This window comes from Microtus oregoni, unplaced genomic scaffold (assembly GCF_018167655.1).
Source record: "Microtus oregoni isolate MIOR12 unplaced genomic scaffold, Mior012 000005F_ref0000423, whole genome shotgun sequence".
Lineage (NCBI taxonomy): Eukaryota > Metazoa > Chordata > Mammalia > Rodentia > Cricetidae > Microtus > Microtus oregoni.
Window position 1 is genome coordinate 52,461,384 of NW_024543064.1, and position 22,700 is coordinate 52,484,083.

At 42.4% G+C, this 22,700-nt stretch overlaps 1 protein-coding gene across 6 annotated transcripts in view; it reads right to left on the minus strand.

The window, feature by feature from the left end:
* Positions 1 to 22,700, minus strand: part of Fggy (FGGY carbohydrate kinase domain containing) — a 370,316-nt gene that overhangs the window by 87,712 nt on the left and 259,904 nt on the right. For 5 of the 6 annotated variants that reach the window (XR_005974359.1, XM_041652162.1, XM_041652163.1 and 2 more), the window contains exons 11-13: positions 18,852 to 18,999; positions 6,423 to 6,497; positions 554 to 674 (exon numbers count right to left, since the gene is read on the minus strand). Coding sequence is in view for 5 of the 6 variants with exons in the window: in XM_041652162.1 (XP_041508096.1) it covers positions 554 to 674; positions 6,423 to 6,497; positions 18,852 to 18,999 (344 nt within the window). In the remaining variant the exon portion in view is untranslated. Of the gene's footprint in view, positions 1 to 553; positions 675 to 6,422; positions 6,498 to 18,849; positions 19,000 to 22,700 lie in introns of those variants that run through there. The other variant, XM_041652164.1, reaches the window with a different exon arrangement.

Consider the following 22,700-nt stretch of genomic DNA (forward strand, 5'->3'; position numbering starts at 1 on the left):
GAACCCTGATTCTTAGGCATAGAGAATGAATCTCAGCATCTGAGGCCCTTGGGAATACACGCCCAGTCTACAGTTAGACACCTTATTGTCAGCATTTGGGTTCTGCATTCACTTGCTCTGTACTGCACAGTCAAAAACTAAGTGAAGTTCCCTCTATATTTTTCTCACCCAGGGCTCTTGTGACACTGTGTTTATTGTGTCTGCGAGCTGTTTGTCTTTCTGGGGTGACCTTGGGCTCTGCAGAGCCAAGGTCATGTTTTATTCATTTCTATATCTTCAACATTCCTCACAAGGCTTGGTTCAGAAGCACTCAACAAAGATGGGTATATGCTCAAATTAAGATCTTGCCAGCCTTGGTGTTCCGTTCAGTAACTGGATATACCTGAGAGTCATTTTCCCCATCATGAGGACACAGGTTGTACACCTATCTTAATAACGTAAGTCACCTCCAATGGCCTCCTGTCCTCAGCCTGCCTTTAAGCTGCCACACCCATTTGTTGCCAACCCAAAGATGATGTAGGTGTCATCCCCACTCCCACCCCATGAGGCTTACCAGTAATGTCAGCATGCATCTGCACAAAAAGGGGATTCTTGCTTAGGCCTCCACATAAGAAGAGGGTACTGAGAGAGTGTCCTGCTGCCTGCATGGCCTCAATGATGAAACGAGTCCCAAACTGAAAGGAGAAAGCAGAGAAAAACATTAGGATGGCAGTGGAAACAAGTGATCGGGGACACTCGTATTTGGCATGACCTTGGCTTGGCACTCAGAGCTCTGTATGCCCAGAGAGCTGAGCGTTGGAGATAATGTCGCCTGTGGTCACACAGCTGGTTCATACAGGGAATTCTACCCTGGGACTGACTGACTCCAAACCCCTGCATTCACCATTTGCTTCTCGCAGGAGTAATACAACACTGAGAAAAACAGTTAGGTTTTAGCACAGCTGATTTGTTTACTCTTTATTTCATTTTTGTTGGGCTAAAATTATCTCAGGACCTGTACCTTGAGGCCTGTAGGACAGAGAAAAGCCTGGCTCGAGTTTGAGGGAACCGAGTGAGGATGAGATGGCAAAAACTAGGTAGAGGCCCCTCCAGCTAGAGGGAGGACTCGGCTGTTTCTCATTGGCTGGAGGTACCCCCCATCACATGATGTCACTTAACCTATATAAGCTGATGCTCACAATAATAAACTGAGTTCCTGCTTTGACCTAACTCCCTATCGCATCTGATTGTCCTGCATTGTGGGACTGCGGATCTGATTGTCCTGAGTGGTGGGAATGCTGAACGGGCAGATAGCGCACTCACCTTTCCCTGGGGAATAAGGCTAAGGAGGCCTAGCAATTTTAATTATTTTCTTTTGAGATTACAGTATAATTACATCATTCACCCTTCAAACTTTCTGATATATCCTACTGTCCTCTTTCAAATTCATAGTCTCTTTTCTCATTAAATGTTGTTACATATATGATTGTGTGTGATACACACACACACACACACATATATATATATACATATATATATGTATATATATATATATATATATGCATATTGTTTTCAGGGCTGACAATCTGCCATTGAATAACCAGTTGATGTGCTCTTTCCTGGGGAAGACTATTTCTCTTGCTCCCACAATGCCTTAGCTGCTGGTAGTTCTTTGTGTAGGTTTGAGGCCTTGTGGGCTTTCCTGATCCACTCTGGCTGTCTATTGGTGTCCTTCTTCAGCTCACATTTGGGCAGCCAGTCATGCTGATGAGACTTTATCCGTGTAGCTTCTGACATTCCTAGGAGATGGGGCCTATTTAAAAAAGGCAGTTTTACTCTTCGCTAGCCAAAGGCTTTGCATTTTTCCCTAGTGCTGTTGCTTGAGAGTTTGTTGTTGTTTTATTGGTTTTGTTGTTCCGTTGTTTTTGTTGTTTTTTGGTGTGTGTGTGTGTGTGTGTGTGTGTGTGTGTGTGTGTGTGACTTTTCTAAGGGAAGTATCTTCAGCTCCAATTTAATGAAGGAATACTGCCCCATGGGACACGGACTGAGGACCTCAGAGAGGCACTGCATGAGCCTATTGGTAGCACCTCACAGAGGGCCAGAGCCACAGTTGACTCTCCTCAGCTGTTTGAATGCACTACCTGTAAATGAGCACTGCTGGGTGAGGTCTAGGTAAGAGAAGAGTCCCTTGATAAGGGTCCCTACAGGGACATCTTTCCGAGTCCCTAAAAAGAAGGAAGATCAGAGGATGATCTGGGGGTCACGGGATATGACATCCCCATTGGTTTACAATAAATATTGCAGCACCGGGGCAGCCAGGAACAAAAGTTGCAGCAGTTCCAGAACAGACATCTTAAATATTTGTAGAAGTTGCTCATGAATCTGGTGAAAATATGGATTTATAAAACTCTGGCCTTCAGAGAGCATCTGTGGTCGTGCTGTGTTTGAAAAATGAAACATGTTATAACATACAAGCTGATTCCTTGCCTAAGTATTAGTGATTCTCTCTAAATGTTCTTTCTTTAGTTTTGGGGGAACTTGAACCCCAGAAAAAAACGTCACACACAACAGGGCAATGGGTACCTTCAGGAGGTCAATGGACGTTCGTCAGCCCATCATGGATCACGGGAGGACTGCTGGTGCTAGGCCCTAACCCTAACTGTGACTTGTTGCAAAGACTGGGATCTGCATGGCCGAAAGCCGGAGCTTTGCCCTGAAGAAGCCCCATTCTGACAGGCAGTTCACTTCTTCCTCCTATCCAACCTAAGGCTCCACTCCCACTCACTAATAAAACAAATAATATCATATTTATTCAGTTGAATGGGGCTTGTTAAAAATGGTAGCATGAAAAGAAGTAAAAGGTATGGCCCGAGACATGGCGCGTGACACAGTAGCATGTCCCTCCCAGCCCCACAGCTGCAGGCAACTGAAGCTCTCACAAAAGGGCTCCCCTAGCTGTGAGGCTCGCCAGGGGCTCTGCTGCACCCCTCAACGTCAGCTCTCATGTCAAGACAAACTAGCGACCTGAAGATCGTTCACCCCACTTGGACCACATGATCTGCAGTCTGTGACTGGGGTCACTGAGAAGCACACGACTGGGAAGGAAAAGCAAGGACCTGAATAAGAGGCACTCCCTTCAGCCCTGTGACAGCCTGTCTCCCACTCCCCACTCTGGCAGCCCTTTGCCTGGCCTTCCCTTCAGTGTTCCAGACTTCCCTGTCTGTGGATCCACTCTCTTGAAATGCCCACCAAAGGGCTTTGTGCGCAAAGGCTTCTGTGCTCACCTTTCTGGAAAAAAATGTTTGCATGGAGAAATTTAAATTCAAATTAGGCGATTCCAAGCGGACACAGAACCAAATGCAAATCGAGAGACTTCAAATGCAAAATAGTACTTTTTAAGGGTCTATTCTGACAGACAGAGGAGCTGCGGAGGAACCCAAATGGCTGACAGGTCTTTCAAAGAAGCCAAGCAAGAGAGAGTTTTACTGCATGGAGGGGTTTCCCATCGGCTGGCGCTAACTTTCTTCCTCTTTAAATCCATTCCCTTGCTACAGAGTGCCAAGCATGGATATTCATACAGAGGAACTGTCTGACTTACCAATAACAAACAGGCACTATGGCGATCTTCAGGAAGAAGGAAACAATTTGTTTCCCAAGCTGAACATTATGGGAAAATATCTGTCATCAAAATGCTTCATTAAAATGCACATTTTTGCCTCGAAAATCAGTACACTCAGACACTTTTTCAAACAGATGGAACCCCCCCCCCCAAATTAAATTGACTCTACAGTAAAGCTTTATCAGGAAATCTGTCTTTAAATGTCTTCACTGCATGGAATTATAAAGGTCAGTAAGACCATAGACAGAAAAACTAGGATCGCTTTAAATGTATGTATGGCCCATTAAATATAAGATTGATTTCCCAAATGTGTGTTACTTGAGAAAACAGAGCTGGCTCTTCCCCCCCTCCTCTCCTGCATGCATTATTAAGTTTAATCTTTTGCATTCCTGAGCTTCCTGCTGCAATGCCAGGAAAAGTAGCCTGTGGAAAATTCAGGCCAAAATGAATGATGTCTTCTAAGATGTGTTAAGTAAAAGGTGCTCTGGGAATGTCTGAAAACTTATTTCACTCGTGTAGCTTTTATGAAAAGATCAAAGGAAAACACACCGTGACAGAGCGGAGAGAGCGGGAGCTGGGGTTGCGGTGGACACGGGTTCCCATTACAACGTGTGCACTAGCTCCTGAGACCCTGGCAAACAGCCTGCCCTCACCTCAAATGTAAAGACGAGCCCCGTGGTGTACACGGCTGCAGTCTTAAGGCCGATGTCAGGCAAGGCACTCTGGTGCCAGGCAGAGAGTTGGAGGTCCCCTAAAGGGTCACAGTCCTTACCACTATGGGGTAATGGCCTTGACCTTTCTCCTCTTTAGCTCTGTCTTTCATGTCCACCTCTTAGATTTGCTCACAAGGTGTGAGCATCATGAACCTCTGTTTCCAGAACTGTTCATTTCAATGGAAGTGACTGGGCCAATTGCAAGCCCTTTCATACAAGGACATTCACAAGTCAAACATTAAAACAGCCTCGATACTTTAGTGTTTTATTTTATAAACTGTGTCCGATCATCACTGCTCTGGCATATATAAACTACATGGCAATGAACAAGTTGATGTGCTGCACTAAGGCTTGGGATTCTAGTGGAGTGAGGAACATAATATCAATATGTGGTTAAATCAGGTGATGGCATAAAATATTTAGAACATATATATATATATGCATATACATATGTATATATAGGTATGTGTGCATGTGTGTGTATGAATATCTCACAAATATCTCCAAATTCTATTCTGAATTAGTAGTATCATGAAAATCTTCTTAGTTCAAAACATGATGACTACGTGTCTTTACTAAAGATAGACATCTTTCTGTTTTCATCTTCTCTTCACTTTCTCCATTTTGACAGAAGTCAGAATTGTCTGGGTTTTCCCCTGCTTCTTTGTTTGTTTGCTTGTAGCATCTATGTAGAAAGCAGTTTGATTGGTTTCACTGAACTGGTCCAGGTATAAGTCAAGAGGGAAGCTGCTTAGGGAGAAACAGTCTGGTCTATAGTCTACAGGGGCTGTGTGACTGAACGGCAGGCTCCATACGCCTTTGCAATGGCTCTGCAGAAGGGGCCATACCGAGGTGACTAGGGGGCTCTGTTCTCTAGACCTAACACACGGCTTGTGGGTAAGTATGAGTACTAACATAGTCCTTCTGCTGGTGATATGGGTAAATATGCGTGCATGTATTAAAAATAGTAAGACTATAAAAACAGCTGTTGGGAGAAAAAACAATTAGTGAATATTGTTTATGTCTATACAGCTGTAACAAGCAAATTGCAATTTTGTTTAGGGATAGAGACAGATTTCTGAGCCTGGGTAGGGTGCTCAGCTAACATGGTAAGGCTCTGGATTCAACCCCTAACATCACTAGCAATCATGATAATAGCAAATAATAAAAATAAAAAATATGCTGGTCTCCCAGAAGATGTGATTTCAATTCCCAGCATCCACATTTGGCAGCTCACAACCACCTTTCACTATAGTTCCTAAGTACAATGCCTGCTCCTGGCAGCCCCATTCATAGGCATATACATATCCACACACGTATATCTAAATAATAACAATGAACCAATGCTGATCATAACTTAGTAAGCTGAGTTTTTCTTTCTGAGGTTTTCCTTTATCTTCCTAAAATTAACAAAAGCACCTTCTCTAAGATGCTAGAAGCCATGACCCACTTCCGCAAATGCACTTTCTAATAGAGGCGCATGTGCCAACTTTTGTATGACGTCAGGGCTTAGAACTGCTGGCAGCCCACCGGTGGAGCGCCGCTGCACAAGAAGCCTCCTTAGCAATGTCTGAGCTTCGAGGGTTTGGTTTACGTTTGGACCTCACTTTAAGAGCCTCTCACACTTCAGAATAAGTTCTCCCTTCTTTCCTTAATCATTTTAACCATCCGTAACTACCCCAAACCAAAAGTTTCTGGGGAGGCTTCCTATTTAAAGGAACCTTAGAAAGAACTCTTTGTTAAAGCGAACAGTATTATGGGTTGTACAAAAGCAAACACTGCTGAGAGCAGTTTCCCGCTGCGCATGTACTTGGAATCTGCCTCCTTGCATATACTGACTTTAGAAGACATCAGGCAAATGACAAACACGATGCTCAAGGGTTTCCTGTGGCTTTCATTTCAGGGAGTTTGTCATAAAGGCAGGTGAGAACCTTTGTCATCAACACTGTCTGGACAGGCAAGGGTTCTCTCTGCGGCAAGGGTTCTCCTAATTGAGAAACGGCCCCAAAAGCATTATGGGGCATCTCAGAGATCTGAGGGGCAAAACATAGTGAGAACACAAAGGTTTTGATCGTTTGTTTGTTTTTTGAAATATTACTGAAGCATCTTACAGCGATGGCTTGAACAGTGGCCAGGTAGCGGATGGCGAGATCATCAAGGTCCTGAGACAGTGTCAACCCAGTGACCTACAGGAAGGAAGAAAAGAGAAGAATGGGGATCAACGGAAGCCTCCATGGATAGCAATAACTCCCATAGACTATGAGCATGTTCATACCTTTTTTTTCTGGCTGCAACAAGTTCATATGCAAATTCCTTTCTTTGTGAGCTGAACATGAATGCTTACTAAGTTGTTTAAACTTCAAACTTGGGGAAAAAAATATTCCTCCCCTACACCAAAAAATTCTTTGTGAACCAAACCAAACCAAAATTTAAAAATAAATGAAGTCTCTTGTACGATTAAATTTGATATTTTAACATGAAATTAAATGTGATTAAAATGTTATAAATAAGTATCGTTTGTGGTTCATAAGAAATAAAAAATGTGAACAGTTGGCATTTGACTATAAAAAGACCATGTACTCAGCTTCTGTCAGAACGTAGTGTAATAGTACCCAAGGGTTATTCAGGATAAATAATACATCTCCTACAGATGTTATACCTACTGAGGGATAATTTAGAATCTATGGTTTGCAAGGGAATCCCATTAAAATCAATCAGAACCATATGAGCGGGTCGGCTTCTCAGAGATTCCAGAGATGAATGGATGCTGGCTGTGGATGCAATCAGCTTGTTCATCTCTCTGTGTCAGTGTTCTTTTGGAATCTTTAGAAAAGGAGGCTGATATATTTTTCAAATTTGTGGACATCAATACCTTTGTTCAGTTTAGATAAAAGAGAAACTGATCTATCTGTGTGCACGTGTGTTTGTGTATTGTGTGAGTCGGTTTTCTTCTTTGGCCATGTTGGGTTCAGGTCATCAGACTGAGCAGCCAATGTCTTTATACAGTGAAGCACCTCTCTGAGCCTCACCTTAGATCGTCATGTTAGAGAATTAATTTCTGTAATATAGCTATATGGTGTGAGGAATCTTGAGCTGCAGCAGAAATAAATACATAGCCCAAACAACACTGAGGTGAGCAGTCTGCCAAGTACTCTTTGCTCCTCTTTCCACCCTTATTTGATGAATCTCTCCAGATTCCTCCTCTGCTCAGGGCATTCTATTGCAGGGCACAGACGCCATTTGCAGAGCTCTCTTCCTTTCTTTCTCCTTCATTTAATCTCCCAAGCCCTTTAAAGTCTGCCTGCTTTTGTCTTCTCTGCTAATCAGTTCCTTAGTTCAGGCCATGATCCTGGTCTCCCTGCTTGTTGCTATAGCCCATTTCTAATTCTTCTCTACGGTGGAACTAGTATGATTATTCTTATGTGCAAACCTGATCACGTTAAAGCCTAGCACCAGTAAGGGAAACTGAGGCATGGGACTTAAGAACTCAAGGTTAGCTTAAACTACCTAGCGAATTCAGTATAACTGGGACCACACAGCAAAGCTGTCTCAAAACAACAAACAAATGTAACTCCCAGAACACCACCAAATAAACAAACAAACAAAAGTCTGGCCAACTTTTCCTTGTTCCCTTGGCACTAAAGAAGGAATGCATTCTGTGTACACCTTCCTGGCATGGTCCCTGCTCATTCCTCTCGTATCTATTTACTCTTGCTTTCCTCATGAAACATCACTTGCTCCTGCTGGCCTGAATTGCACCCACAAAAACTGTTGGCTTTTTCTTGGTTGATAACAGGGTCACCAGGTATGACTAAGTCTTTTATGTTAACACACAAAGAGCATTGAAAGGTTACAGGACAGACCAGAAAGGAATTCTGGGACCCCTCTTTCCAAACCAATAATGTGAAAGAGTAGACACTATGCTACAGTCTTCTTGAGCTAACGGCAACTCAAAGGTCCTTTTCTTCATCCAAACACCATTCTTTCTTCTAAAATCTGATCACTGGAGAACAATATCTGGACATTTACTGCTTGGCTCCTTAAATACGTGTATGGATGAGAGGAAATTAGTTCTATAGTCTCAAAGAAAAAAGAAGTCAAAAACCATGTTAAGTAACTTACTCGATGTTCTCTAGATCCCCACTCTTGCCCTTCCTTATCCTAGGAGTGTTTCTTATGAGACTGGAATAAAGCAGGTTCCAGGAGCTCCCAAAAGACCTTGTGTGAATAAAGATAAGCCATCCCGCCTGGCAGGATTAAAAACATGCCAGCCTTGCTACAAGCCCCTTCCAGTGAACACACAGGGTGAGCCGCCTACAGTTCAGTACACAGAAGCCTGGGTCATGGTAACTGGTGATAGCTGGGTGCGCACTTGCTCATCCCTGGCTCCTCATCTAGTAGGGCAGCTGACTGGACCACCTAGAGCTCCCTTCTGGATCGAGGTCAGTAAGTTTCCTTCTTCTGGACAGCAACCGGAAGTGGATCAGGCCATGATCATCTGGTTTAAAAGACCAAATCCAGATCATTTGTGATTGGGTGTGGCATTTGAGGTCCATTTTGTGTATAACAAGTATTCCCTTATCTATATTCATTGGACAATCTAGTGTTTACGTTATAATATGAATAATGTTGCTGGTTCTGATCTTTCTCAATTACTAACATCCCGAAGGCATAAAAAATATGGCATAGTTATATTTATTTTTTAATATCTAGTAAATATACATAAGAGCCTCCGAAAAGCATTAATGTTTGAGCACACTGATTTCACAATCCTCTCTGTAAGTTTCTGGTGCCTCCAGAGAAAAGGGACATTTTTCTTCTAGAAATCAATGGCACTAAACTTTAACTCTAGAGCTCGACAGTAGCTGCGGCAGAAAGGGCCACATGAAAGGCAGCTTTGACTCTTCTCCAATGTAAAGCATAGCCATCATTCCGAGAGACAGCATCCTTCTCGGGAAGGAGTTATCAAAGAGGACTATTAAACAGGAGGTGTAAGCTAAGGAGAAGGAGCAAGCGCAGCCCCAGAGCCGCCTTCAGCACTGCTTCACACTAACACCGGGGCTGTGGTGCTGGAGGGAGACCCAGTGAGCACCATTTCTCCCTGACGCAGAGACACTGTGATCTGGGGTCTTACATCCTTGACATCTCACCTGACAGGCACACAGGCACCTCAGAGGGCCTGCTGGCCAGTTAGTCCATTTCATTCTGTCAAAGACTGGGGATTTTGCCCTGGCGAAATCAGTTCATGATGGGGCTTTCTACGGAATGTGTGCCAGGTGGACAACTCTGGAGAATGAAGAAACCTTTGAGGGAATTGTGAGATCTGAGTTCCTAGGAATGCTAGAGATGCCCGGGAGGTGTGTGTGGATTTATAACAGCTTCCAAACAAGGACAGGCCCAATGAGCTAGATGGCTCAGCTGAAAGCTGACTGGTCCTTTCAATAAAAGGAAGTTGAAAGGAAGCGTAAGTGGAAGGAGCGTGTTTATAAATATGTATGTGCCTATTTTGAATATTGAGGCGAGACAGTCAAATGTATGGGGAAGCCCCACGGGAGACTTGTGATGGCATGCACATTTTATTTCTTTTGGCTCTTGTGTTAAGGGGGAACTATAAGAGAAAAGAACTTACTTAGTATATAGAAATGTGTTAAAGTTGCATTTGATGTCCAAAATCATGCCAACAACTACAATGGATCAGTGAACCTCCTAACTTAAAGATACAAAATATTAACTAAACGTGTGGTTTTTTTCCTATAAATTAAGTGTACATGAAAAGAAAGATGGTAAGGCTTACAGGAGGACATCTGGGTTTATATCACAGATTCCTTCCAACAGGGTGGAGAGCCTTGTGTGAATTGTAGCCCTTCTGGAATTCATTTTTTCATCTGGAGGACCGGGCTATAATAATACTTAGTATTCTTGAAGAATACAGGAGATTGCATCTGAAATTCCCCTCATTTATTGGTAAGATGTACTGGGTCTATAAAAACTAGATACTCCTTCAGGTCTTACAGCGCCAGCTATGCATACGAGAAAAACTTATTAAGGGTGCCTTTTCCTTTCAACTACTAACAAATGTTCATTTTCTTTCTTTGGAATTGTATAAAAGTTTTATTCCCCCTGTGATAGAGAAATAAAGCATTTCCTCCAGTGTACGATAGAAAGGGGTGGATGAAGGTTGGTGGTTGCTGGATATGGAGAACCCAGTGCAGAAGGCAGGCCGTGATCAGTCCCAGCATCAGAGTGCTAAAGATACAGAGCCTTCTACGAACATGGAGAAGTGATGTGTCCCTAACAAGTACCCAGGTATAGCTTTGTGAGGAATATGTTTGCAAGGACTTGGAGAAACCTTAGATATTACAAATTATCATATGTGTGTGTATTATAAACTGGAGAGACAGAAGCTGAAGCCTCATCTTGGACTTGAGCTTCAACATTGCACTATTCGGTCATGGACCACATGTGGGTACATCCCTTCACCATCCGGGCATTCACATTGAGTGCAGTTTCCTGGGGATCCTACTCCAGGTTAACTAAACCTTTGATGTGGGCTGACAATTCATACTTTAGCAAGAACCCAATGCACTAAATTGGAGGGATGGGGGCCCCAAACCTTGGCATTATTAGTTGTAAGTTCATAGGTTCCCCAAATAATTCAAATAAATATATCAAGAAAGAGTCTTACTCTGGAGCCCGAACTGTATCAAATCTGAAACTTGAGCTCCTATTAACCACAAATAGATGTTTCCACACAACAAACCTGTTTGATGAAAAAATTATTATGCACATTGTAAAAAATTACCTTTGAGCTATGCATATAAAGTATTCATGAAACCTAAATGAAGTTCAAGTTTAAACTTGGGTACTATCTTCAAAATATCCCACTAGACACATTTGGATATTCTAAAATTCAAAATCTGTTTCTGGTAAGGACTAGTAGCTTAGTAATAATAGTAATTTAGTTACTGTTTCCTTCCAAGTTGTTAGAGGAATAAAAATTATATATGTTAGCTATAAAGGTGTTTTAGGAAACATTTCTCTAAGGGTCCCTGATAATTGTCAAAGGCAAGGCAGATATCCTACGTCCCTAGAGCTTGACGAGGCGTATCAACACTTAAGGAAATTAACTGAAGCATTCTAAAATACAACAAGGTTTTCTGAGGAAGGCAGAGTTGGTGAAGGAGATGGAAGAAAGCTCCGGAGAGGATTTTGTGGGGGAAGAGAGGGACTAGAGAATGGGGACCATTCCCTATCAGTCTAGAGAAGCCAGGGAGGACTCAATAACTGTGGGAGTTCAGGCAGACACTTTACACAACTTAAAACCCATGTAGACTTGGAAAATGAAGATGAATGGGCCACCGTGGTGTGGGAAGAAGAATCAGAAAGATTTCTGTCCTCTGGTTATGCAAACACTAATTTATACTCGGCTATAAAGGGACTTGACAGAAACAATCAGTTACTAGCTAGCTGACCTTAAAGGGGAGTGATTATCCTGATTTATCACATGGGCACCGAAAAGCAGAAGAGGAAGGCAGAAGAGCTCAGGAAGTGATGGCAAAGAGGAAGACACACTAGCCTGTGATGAGACAAAAAAGAGGAAGGCAGTTAGCGGGCAGGAGGCAGAAAGGAAAGCCAGGAAAGCGCAAAATATGAGATGGATCTGCCCTGGTCTTGCTGTGTTTAAGGGTATAGGGAGAAGGTAATGAGCCTAAGGAAGCATCTAGAGCAGTGGTTCTCAACCTTCCTAACGCTGTAACACTTTAATACAGATCCTCATGTGGTGGTGACCCCCAACCATAACATTTTTGTTGCTATTTCATAACTGTAATTTTGCTACTGTTTACGAATCATCATGTAAATGCCTGTGTTTTCCAATGGTCTTTGGGATCGTGACCCACAGGTTGAGAAACACTGATCTAGTGACTGGGCAGGAATCCTGGTTGCTTACAGGGAAACTGCTATCTTAGACTTACCTATGTTGGAATTACGTTCAGCAACAATATGACTGGAGCGGAAAGTATATTTTTCCCAGAGCCTTCCAGTAGGAGTCTCTGCTTTTGGCCATGTGAAAACTGGAGCAGGGAAACCAGGGACTAGAGGGGCAACTTGGACTTTTGAGCTATGGAACTGTGATGGTGCAGTGGGCACACATATTAGAAGGAAAGAATGGGCGCACACTCTTCCAGTGACCTGATTCTAGCACTACCTAACTGAGGTGACACTGGCAGTACACACCGGCTGAGGCTCGGTGAAAGCCATTTTGATGTTGCATGCACCAGTTCGCGAAGCTGTTCTGTACCAGTGCTCTGTCCCCTGCATGCTCCTGTCTAACCCCGTCTCCAGCCTCATGTCATCCTGGATCCTATTCTTGGTCGTCAGGCCCTAGTTCTTCCCAGTGTTTCTCTTCTGGACCAATGCAACAGATTCCATATGCTAGCCCACGGCCTGAAAAGGTCCACACTTAGTCTACCTCTGGTTATATTTGGTGTTAAGTATACATAGAAAAAAAAACAGGTTATAAGCAGTGATCTCCAATCTGTGGGTCTCGACCCCTTTGGGGCAACGACCCATTCACAGTGGTCCTCTAAGACCATGGGAAGACACAGATATTTACATTAATTACATTAATTTTATTGTCGGGGTCACCGCAACATTAACTGTATTAAAGAATCACAGCATTGGGAAGGTTGAGATCCCCTGGTTATAAGAAAGAAAATGAATTCTACGACAAATTGAAAACAGAGTAGAAAGAGTGAGAAAACACCCAAAGCCTTAATGCTTCTGTTTTACTCTACTTTTAAAAATATGGGGGCTGGAGAGATGGCTCAGTGGTTAAGAACACTGGCTCCTCCTCTAGAGGACCTGGGTTCAATTCTCAGCACCCACAAGATACCTCAAAACTGTCTGTAACTCTAGTTTCAAGGGAACCCTCACACAGACATACATGCAGGCAAACACACCAATGCACATTAGATAGGTAGGTAGGTACAAAGATAGATAGATAGATAGATAGATAGATAGATAGATAGATAAGAATGTTTTTGATATAAATTTGAACTGAATGGGTTCTAATCTTAATTTTACTATTTCCTCCACTGGGTAAATTTGATCACATTGCTCGATCCTCAGTTTCTCCACTTGTTTCAATTGTCAAAATTATATCAAAGCATTTTTGTAAAAACTGGCAAGGATACAAATATAGCATCCACCTCAACGCTTGGAGTATCAGGCCCCTAATAAATGGGCCTTATTGAAAAATCACTACAAATTAATCACTTCAGTAAGTAGCAGATTATCTAAAAACCAGCTCAGTAATATACAAGATTTGATTTTTTTTGTAAGTAAAAACAAGGTGTAAAAATGTCTGAATAGAACAGTTTTAAACAACAACAAAACTTAGCATCTTTGAGGCTGCCTTTGCAAACTGCTTTGATTGGCTCAGGACCTTCCAGCTCCATCCTCTACTCCTCATCCCAAGAAGGCATGAGACCCTGGCTTTTCCCGAGTTCTTGCAAAGTCTTAGTTGAGTCCCTGACAATACAGACATCTAAGTGTTTAATGCGGTGTCTCTGGCTGGGATTGGGCCTCTGCCAAGCCTCCAGGGATTATACAAGCTTTTATAAAGCTTCTTTCCTGACTCAACAGCCCCTGGACCAGCACTCAGATTTCCACAGTCTGAGCAGGGAATAGATGGTACCATACAGTTTATTAAAGAACTAAAATGTAATTTCCTGCTCAGAGTTGTGTAGTATTCCAAACGAAGCAGAGGAAACACAGTGCAACCAGCAAGGAATGCTGTGTGTCTGCTATGCACTCATGGCCTGTTAAGTCTCTTAGTCCATGTACTGCTATAAATGGGTGTTTCAGGAAAATAAGCAAACACCTTAAATGACCACCATCTAAACAGAGACTATATCAATAGGAGCATAAAGATCAGTCATGTTCAATGAAGAAAAGGCTTTCAGAATAACCATTGTGTGGGGGTCTAGATCTGCATTCCCTGTGTATGTTTGGGGAACTGTAGCCAGAGATCTAAGGGTAGAGAACACCCATTTGCAGATCCACACGAAATGCATATGAAACGCATATCTTGAGACACTCTGAGCATTAACAACTTCTCTAGCTGGTTTTATGGCTGAGGACCTCAGTGGCTGTTCCAGTCAGTTCTGGGGCTAAGGTACAGATCTACAGCTAGTCCAAGGCTCATCGGTCACATATGGAATCCCCCACAGGAGCCATTAAGCAGGCACTAGAGAGACTTATTTGTTGGGAAGCCAGGGTGTGCTGGCTATTGGGCAAGCATTTCTCATTTGAAAATGACCATGGAAAGAAGCCCAGGCTACTCCGGCTTCCCTTTGAGCAGACGGTCCTCATACAATAAACCTGACTGTCACATGCTGATGTATTTTCAAGTTAAGATGCAAATACTGGCGCAGTTTCAAAATTTATACTCTCTACATCTTCACAGTGATGAAAACTGCTCAACCCTCCATTTAGAATAAAAACAAGCACACAATGAAATAGCAAAAACCAACCTCCCAAATCATGAAATCATTCTTTATGATCTTTGGTTCCTTCTGTCTTTGTATGGATGTCACCATTCCCTTCTTTTACTTTTAAAGCAAGCATTGCTTTGCTCCTCCTCCACCTCTCCATCCTCCTCTTCTTTTGAGTTAGTCTTGAATTCTCCATGTAGCTGAGGATGACCTTGCATTCCTGATGCTCCTGCCTCCCATTTCCTAGCTCTGGGATTATAGATACACACCTCCATGCTTGGCGGAAAGCAAGAATTTCTTTTATTTTATAAGGAGCTATAGGCTCACTAGTTTTAACAAGATTACTATTGACTAGGCTTCTGTTTCTTTTAGATAATGATTAAGTCAGCTCTAATATTCTCCTTATCAAATAAAAATGAGAAAAGGATAAGTATCTGGCTTACCTGGCCCTGGCCTCCAGCACCTCTGGTTCAGTCCATTATTGCAGGCTGACTGCACATATCATCAAAGGAAGGAGGAAACAGCTAGCCATGGCAGGGGGATAAGTGGTGCCAGAAGGCAAAGAAAATTATGTTTTTTGTACACGATGGGAAGATACCTGCTTCTTGTCCTGCTCTTGCTTACGAGCATAGGCATTGAAGTAGAAGAGAAACACATAACCAGGGCTAAAAAGTGCTTCTGTAACCTGAGCAGTGAGGCTGAAAAGGGAGGCTCAGTCACTATGATGAAGGGGCGGGGCCCAAAGCTTAGAGTGGAAATGGGAGGAAGAGAGACAAGGGCAGCACAGCAAGGATTAGGCTGAGCATGATCAATCCTAACATACCAATGTGGACTCCCATTATATAGCTCTCAGGGCATATTACAAAGTCCAACACTGTGCATAAAGTCCCTTACGGGGGCCCATGAATCCCAAAAATCTGGGATTTACACTTTAAAAATTTACCCCTTCTTATGTACGAACTTCCCAGAATATGCTCTGTGTAAGTTATTCATCACATCCTATTTACAGGCAATTCCTTGTTTAACAGAGTACAAAGACTTTTCTTTGCATGTCTTTGTAGTATTGAGGTAGATCACCACAGCCTGGCATGCAGATGGAACTAACCCTTCCTCCAAATTCAACTAACCACCATAGCTCTGCAAAGGAAGAAAAGAGATATGGACAGGTAGAAAGACCAACCTCATCTGCCTATGACTTGTTCATTCTGCTTTCCTTTAACATCAGCAAGATGTTCTAGTCTAGTTCCTCTTATACCTGCTCCCAATTATATCAAACACATTGCTCAGTATACTAAAATCACAGCATATTTTAATTTATTTGGACATTATTATCAGTATTAGATACTCATCATCTGTATAGTCTGAACCACAAACAATAAAATCATTTGCTATTATCATCGTTCATTTGCTACTTTTTCCTGTGGTGAAACATGACCTCTTTATTATCTTCATGTATTCATATTACTATTAAGTTCATACTCAATACTTCTTATGTGCCCAGAGGAAAAACTACAAAAGAACAAACTCTTTGTAGTTCTGATCTTAACAGTATTGTCTAGACAATACCAGTTGCCATTAGCCTGCTACCAAGCACTTCCTCCTGCCCCTTTAGACCTGCTCCACAAATACAGGAATTATTGCAACTTGTATTGGCAGCAGTGCTTGGCACTCAGTGATTAATTAAATTTGTGTGTGTGTGTGTGTGTGTGTGTGTGTGTGTGTGTACTATGCGGTGTGTGCAGGTACCTGCAGAGGCCAAAGGATGACATCAAGCTCGTCTCCTGCTCTATGGCTCTCTGTCTTATTCCTTGAGAGAAGCTCACTGAGCCTGCAGCTAGGCTGGTGGAAAGCAGGCACCAGGGCTCTCTCTGTCTCTAGGCCCTGATGTAAGATTCCCCTTTGTATGCTAAGAATATGTTTGATTGCCATTGGTTAATAAAGAAAAGACAGTTCTGGGGTTGGAGCCTTGTTTACGATCATAATTGACGTAAAAAAAAAATTGATGCTGCGGATTTCAACTCAGTCTTTAAGCTTTCAGTATTTTATTTTATTGCAAGGAATGTGGACAATAAATGTTTTGGGAGTGAAAACCTGAGGTATAGAATTTGCAAATGGATAAAGCAAACAGTCATAACGTGGGATCTACCTAGCATATGAGTTAGGGAAAAACAGTGCAGATAGAACAAAAATACAGAAGAATTCCAGGGGTGGGCAGGTTTGTTCTGACGTTACTCAAAACTGAGCTGAAGAGAGGACTTGTCAGGCATTCAGTTAGAACCGCCTTCCTTGCACCTTGTCTAGGTCCTCTTATCCTTACACTGTCGTGATGCAGCCTCCTATACTGACAGCTGCTGCATGCTGAGCCCAACCAAGGACAGTTAGAGAGGGAAAAAACTGTTAAGAAACATCAAACGACACAAGAGGTGTGTTTATGGGACAGTAAAACTCTTGCAAAAGCAAGCACACCGGGATTTATGGATATAACCGGGCCTGTGTTTCACTGTGAAAAGCCCCCTGTGTTAAGTGCATGCTTCCTTATCTAATGCAATGAGATCCCTCAGAACACTCCACTGGCTCCTGGAGTACTCTGCATCTGACCAAGCAGATTACAATATTCTACCACTGGTAATTCTTAGGTCTCTGGATGCCAGGATTGATTTTCAAAAACAGATGAAAAAAATCACACATGAACCGTGATGTCTGTCTGACAAGGTGACCAATGTTGGTAAGGGCAGTGCCACCAGTCTGTGTCACTTTAGAGCCATGATTGTTTTACCATGGGACCTGGTTCTGTTTCAGAACAACCTTAGGAAGTGGTAAAGCAGCATCTTGAACATCTTTAATTGTATTTGGCGTCAGGCATTTGTCTCTCTTGTTAACACTTTCATATTCCTTTTACTTTTGTAACATGTGCTCCTTCCACCCCATCATTTTTCATGCATTGATTATTAGAAGGCAAGGAATAGCTGTGCCCTCCTCGGATATTTCTCCTCTGCTTCCCTTGCTGGCAAACACACTCTTGTCCAGTTTCCTTGTTTGCTCATGATTGTCGTTTATGAAGAGAAGTTGATTATGTGGTCAACTACGTAATAAAAGTGAGATTCTGAACTTTAGGGCAACTATTGAAAACAATCTTAATGAACCTACCCACAAACCTTAAAATTCTTGAAGCAAGTAGGCCTGATCACTGTTAACTCTGCCTCCTGAACATTGCTCACATGCCATTGCTCACAGCCTCCGTTCTCACTGCCCACTTTAACTTTCCTTATTCTTCATTTCCTAGGCTTGTCATTCAGGGCTTCTGACCTGGCCCCTCAGAATTGAAAGTCACTCTTCATCTCTAGGTTTAACTTGTTTCTTCCATCTCCAAGCCTGGCTCTCAATGATCTCAACAGCCAGACTTCTGACAGCCACCGATCCTGCCTGGTTTCTGAAGTGCTACACCCCACTCAGGTGGGTGTGCATTTGCCCATCAAGCTTCTCCTGGGCTCCTCAGGAGAGCTCACACTCTCTATATTGAAAACAGTTTTAAAGTTCCTTAAGAGTTGACTCTATCCCTCAATGTAAGTTACTAATTATTTTTTTTAAATAATGTTTAATCTGAAACTCTGCTATCGTCTCTGAAAAGCTAGGATTCCTAGATTAGTCAATGAGCAGCTACAGCAAGTTTGACCATGGGTGATAATATTTACCAGCGAGGTACCAGGTGGCCTAGAGACAGTGATGGAAAAAAGACTACAAAGCAGTGTGACCGCAAATATGACATAGGCAGGGCTTTCAGCCCCACCAGGGCACAAAGAGGCAGCAGTAGCTGAACACAGGAAATACTACTTTGAAAGTTGGCTCAGAAACAACAATGGTCAACAGATCTTTCCTCAGAGCAGCGGCGACCTGACTATAGCAAGACAACTGAGAAAAACCAGCACCTCTTGGCCCGTTTCCCTTAACTATTCCCTCTTTTTCTTTCTCCTCACTTTGTTCCTTCCAAACTTTGCAACGCTTTGGCTGGCCTTCACCTTCGTGCACGGACTGGTTTTCACTTACCATGCCCTTTAGAGTCAGATCTGCTAAGGGAGATCGGTTGCCATGGAAATCTGGCCAAACATGTAAATCAACAGTGAGGAAACCCACAGGCTGGGCCTTCTTAATCAGATCCAGGTGACTGTTCAAATATGCATATATGCTCTGGCATCTGGAAGAGAAGGGGATTTCGATTTTAAAAGGGAATGGGGTTGAAGAGCAAATTATTCTGCAGAAAGAAACCATTTGCACGTCCATGTCAGACCGGGGAAAGCAAACAGGCTCCCAAAAGCTTCAGCAAATCGGCGACTCTTGTAAGAAAGTAGCCAGCGCACTCTAGCATGCCACTGTCCTCGCTGCGCCCTGTAGGAAGGGGAAAGGCTTGGAGTCAGGAGTCCCGCTCAGACACTGGCTTCATTCCCGGGAGGTGTGTGAGCATGAGACGGTTATTCAGAGTTCTAGAGCCGCCCTCTTCTCATCTGGAGAAACATCTCACAATCCTTGGCCAACTTACCTCATCGGGTTAGTCTGAAGATCAAAGACCATGAATTTGAACAAATAGCATTCTGTAAACTGTAGTATAATATGGCACATATGCAAAGGATTTATTAAAATCTGTCCCCCTAACTATAGTAATAATGATGAACTGAGAAACAGAGATAAATATATGTTCCTGGATTCAATGAATGAGTTTCATACACAGTTAGGATCAAGATTTAGACACGTAATTCCAAACCGTGACCTTGAAATGCTGTTGTGTAGGCCTTCCCCCTTTTTATATTTTAGTTGATTGATGTGCAAAACGATGGAATTGGGACAAAGCTGTTAGTCACTGACATGATTCAGGTCAAAAGAAGATGGACTTGGGAGTGAAGGCAATGCTAATTTCAAGTCTTGTTATTTGTCCTGGCTAGGTAGCATGCTTTAGCCTCTTTGAACTTGTATTTCTTCATTCATAATGGAGTATAACACTGCTTACTCACAAAGACAACAGTCTAGCTGGAGATCGTAGGAAAATGCTGCCTTCCCAAGCTCTGACCAATGATCCCAAAGAAGGATTAGAAGCCGTTCTCTCTCCCGCTTTTGTGGTGTCCTTGGGACTGCAGTTTAAAGGTTAAAAATATTATAGAGCTAAAACACAGGAATGTCCGAGGGAAATAAGCATCTAGAATACTTCTGATGATATTTGTCACCTGCATTTTTTAAATGCCTTAGAAGAAGTGATTTCTAGTTATTCTAGATTTCCAGTTCAGGTTTTGCCATGCCAGTAGTGGTATACCATGAAGTGTCTGTAGGTTTCTAAAAGAATCATAACAATAGTTCAAATTCTATCTTTCTCTTCTTCTATCAGTGAAAATTCTTTCTTTTTCTTTCTTTTTTCAGTTCTGGGAGATCAAACCCAGGATCTTGAGAATGCTAACTAAATGCTTTACCACTGAGTTATAAACCCAGGCCCAGTGAAATTCTTTTAGTAAGTAAAACTTTTATATGGAACTCCAGTGCAGAAAATGTAGAAAACCCAAGATTGATGTGGGCGCACATGAGCACACAAACTGATGAATGTCTGTTTATAACATCCACAGAGCAGAGGGAGCCCTACTGCCCAGTGAGCTCTCTGCAGCAATCCTCCTTGGCATCTGTAGTCTATGCCTTTAGTCCTGGCAAGAAGATACAGTATTAATGGAAAAACCCAACCATGATTGGAGTAGCAACTACCATTCCTGGAGCACGCACTAAGCTTCCACTGTGGTCCAGGGAAGATGCATCACTGAGACCCTTTACAAAAGAAGTCCTAGTGGCAGAACAATTGGGAAAAGTCCACATGAAACCCTGCACTGTGACTGATGATGAAGCCATTAGCTTTCTGTATCTCAGCTCAGATACTTTGACAAGAATGTCAAAGTCGCCTCCCCACAACCCTATTGTAGAATATTCTATTCCAGTTTTAGGAAAAAGCCCTCTGAGGCATCCACAGAAGAGAAGGCTATAACATTTACATATGATCACATCCTGACTTTCCATCTCCCAAATCGCCCAACAGGAGCCATATTGACAGCAAAAGTCTCAAGAACAATCTTTCTCATCAGAAGCCAAGAGTCTGTACTAGTCATAACCACTGTGCCTTTTGGAAGGGCATTGCAGCTCCTAGATTATAGAAATAAATATATTTAAAGAAGTGAATGGCCATAAATCTTCTCATTCTGCCTTTCAAGGCATCTCAGAGTGGGCGTTTGGCTTCAGACATTTGGGTCAATAAGAATCTATATGCCTAATTACTATTGATTTGTCATTGTCTCATTTACTGAGGGTCTTTGCAAACAGTGAGATTCATTTAGCCTGCACATATACGGCCACTCATAGACTAATGAGATCCCTGGGGGATGGGCATATGCTTACCCTTCTGACTCCTAACCTCCTTGCAGCTGTGTGTTTATTCTTTGAATTCAGCCTTTCCCCCACATGCTTTTTCAATTATACCTTACCATGTGTGCTATCTGAGTATATCATTCAAAATGAAGTGCACTTGGAAGACATTAAAATAACTAATGCACGTCATCATTCACATAATTTTAACCTCGCATGATGCTGGTTTTGGTTTTGACATTGTTTCATTTCGTATGTTTTATCAATTCTTCCTCAAAGCGCTGCTTGCTTTCTTCCAAGCAGGATAACTGGGATCCCAATTGGATTGTTCTCCTTCCTACTCATGTGTCCTGTCTCAGAGAGTCCCATTAAGGATGACAAAGAAAATGTAACTTCATCAACCATAAAGTAACTTCATTGGAGAGCAGGTACACTAAACCTTGCCAAATTCAGGCCACCCTTTCGCAATGGGAGTCAGTAGTCTCTACTTTGCAGGATGCTAGAAGATTCCACGCAGAGCCCTGAGCACTATGCAATGGCAGGTGATTAACAAGTATCTCGTTTTCTTTTGCTATCACAGTATTTTATTACAGCTTGTAGTGTTCATAAACTCAAATGCAGAGACAGTGTCTGAATCACTGCTTCCCTCACCTCAAATCAATTCATTCTTGAGGTTCGCAGGCTGTCCTTTATCATTTGTTCTCTTCCCCAGAACACTCTATTATTTTTTCTAACCTCTCTCCAGCTCAATCTCCTCTTCTGCTAGTACCTTAAATATGTAAGTTCTTTCAGAGACCTGCCTTCAGTACCTTCTTTCTTGTTTACTATGATTATATTCACAAGCCAAAAATAAGAATGTATGGTATAGCCATAAATATTAATATTAACATTAATAATATTAATAATAATAAAATGACAACAAGAAATTCACGGAAAGAAGCAATCATGCTGTCAGTATCCTGGTCCTCATTTCTCATGCATTTGCTCTTCCCATTCTACTGAAACTCATTTCATCCCTTGACCCCTTCTTCATTTGTTCTCTTCCTTCAGTCCTCCCAACACTTTTTTTTCAATTTTACTAACCCCTCTGCAGCTCAGTCCTCTCTTCTGCTAGTCCCTTAAGCATCTAAGATCTCCCAGAGAACTTCCTGGTATCTTTTCACTCGATTTATTTATTTACATCGCTGTTTTCTTTTATGTGTGCGTATCTCTTAGCTTTAATTAAAGCTAAGAGTTGTCCAGTTGCTTGGTGAAATAGTGGCAGAGCAGGCAGCATTTCTGGCTCCCCTCAGCTCTCTAACCTTTCCCTAGGATGTCATTTCTTCTTCTAAATACCTCTGTACAGTGGCCAAATGTCACTACCTCCAAATCTTGCTCCCTCCTGACAGGTTTTCTGCTCTGCTTCCTAGAGACTCTGCAATGCAAGAGCTGATATCTGCTACCTCCACCTAAAAGCTGAAGTGACTCCCTGCTGTCTTCCCCATTTTTCCTCACTGACAAACTTCCCTT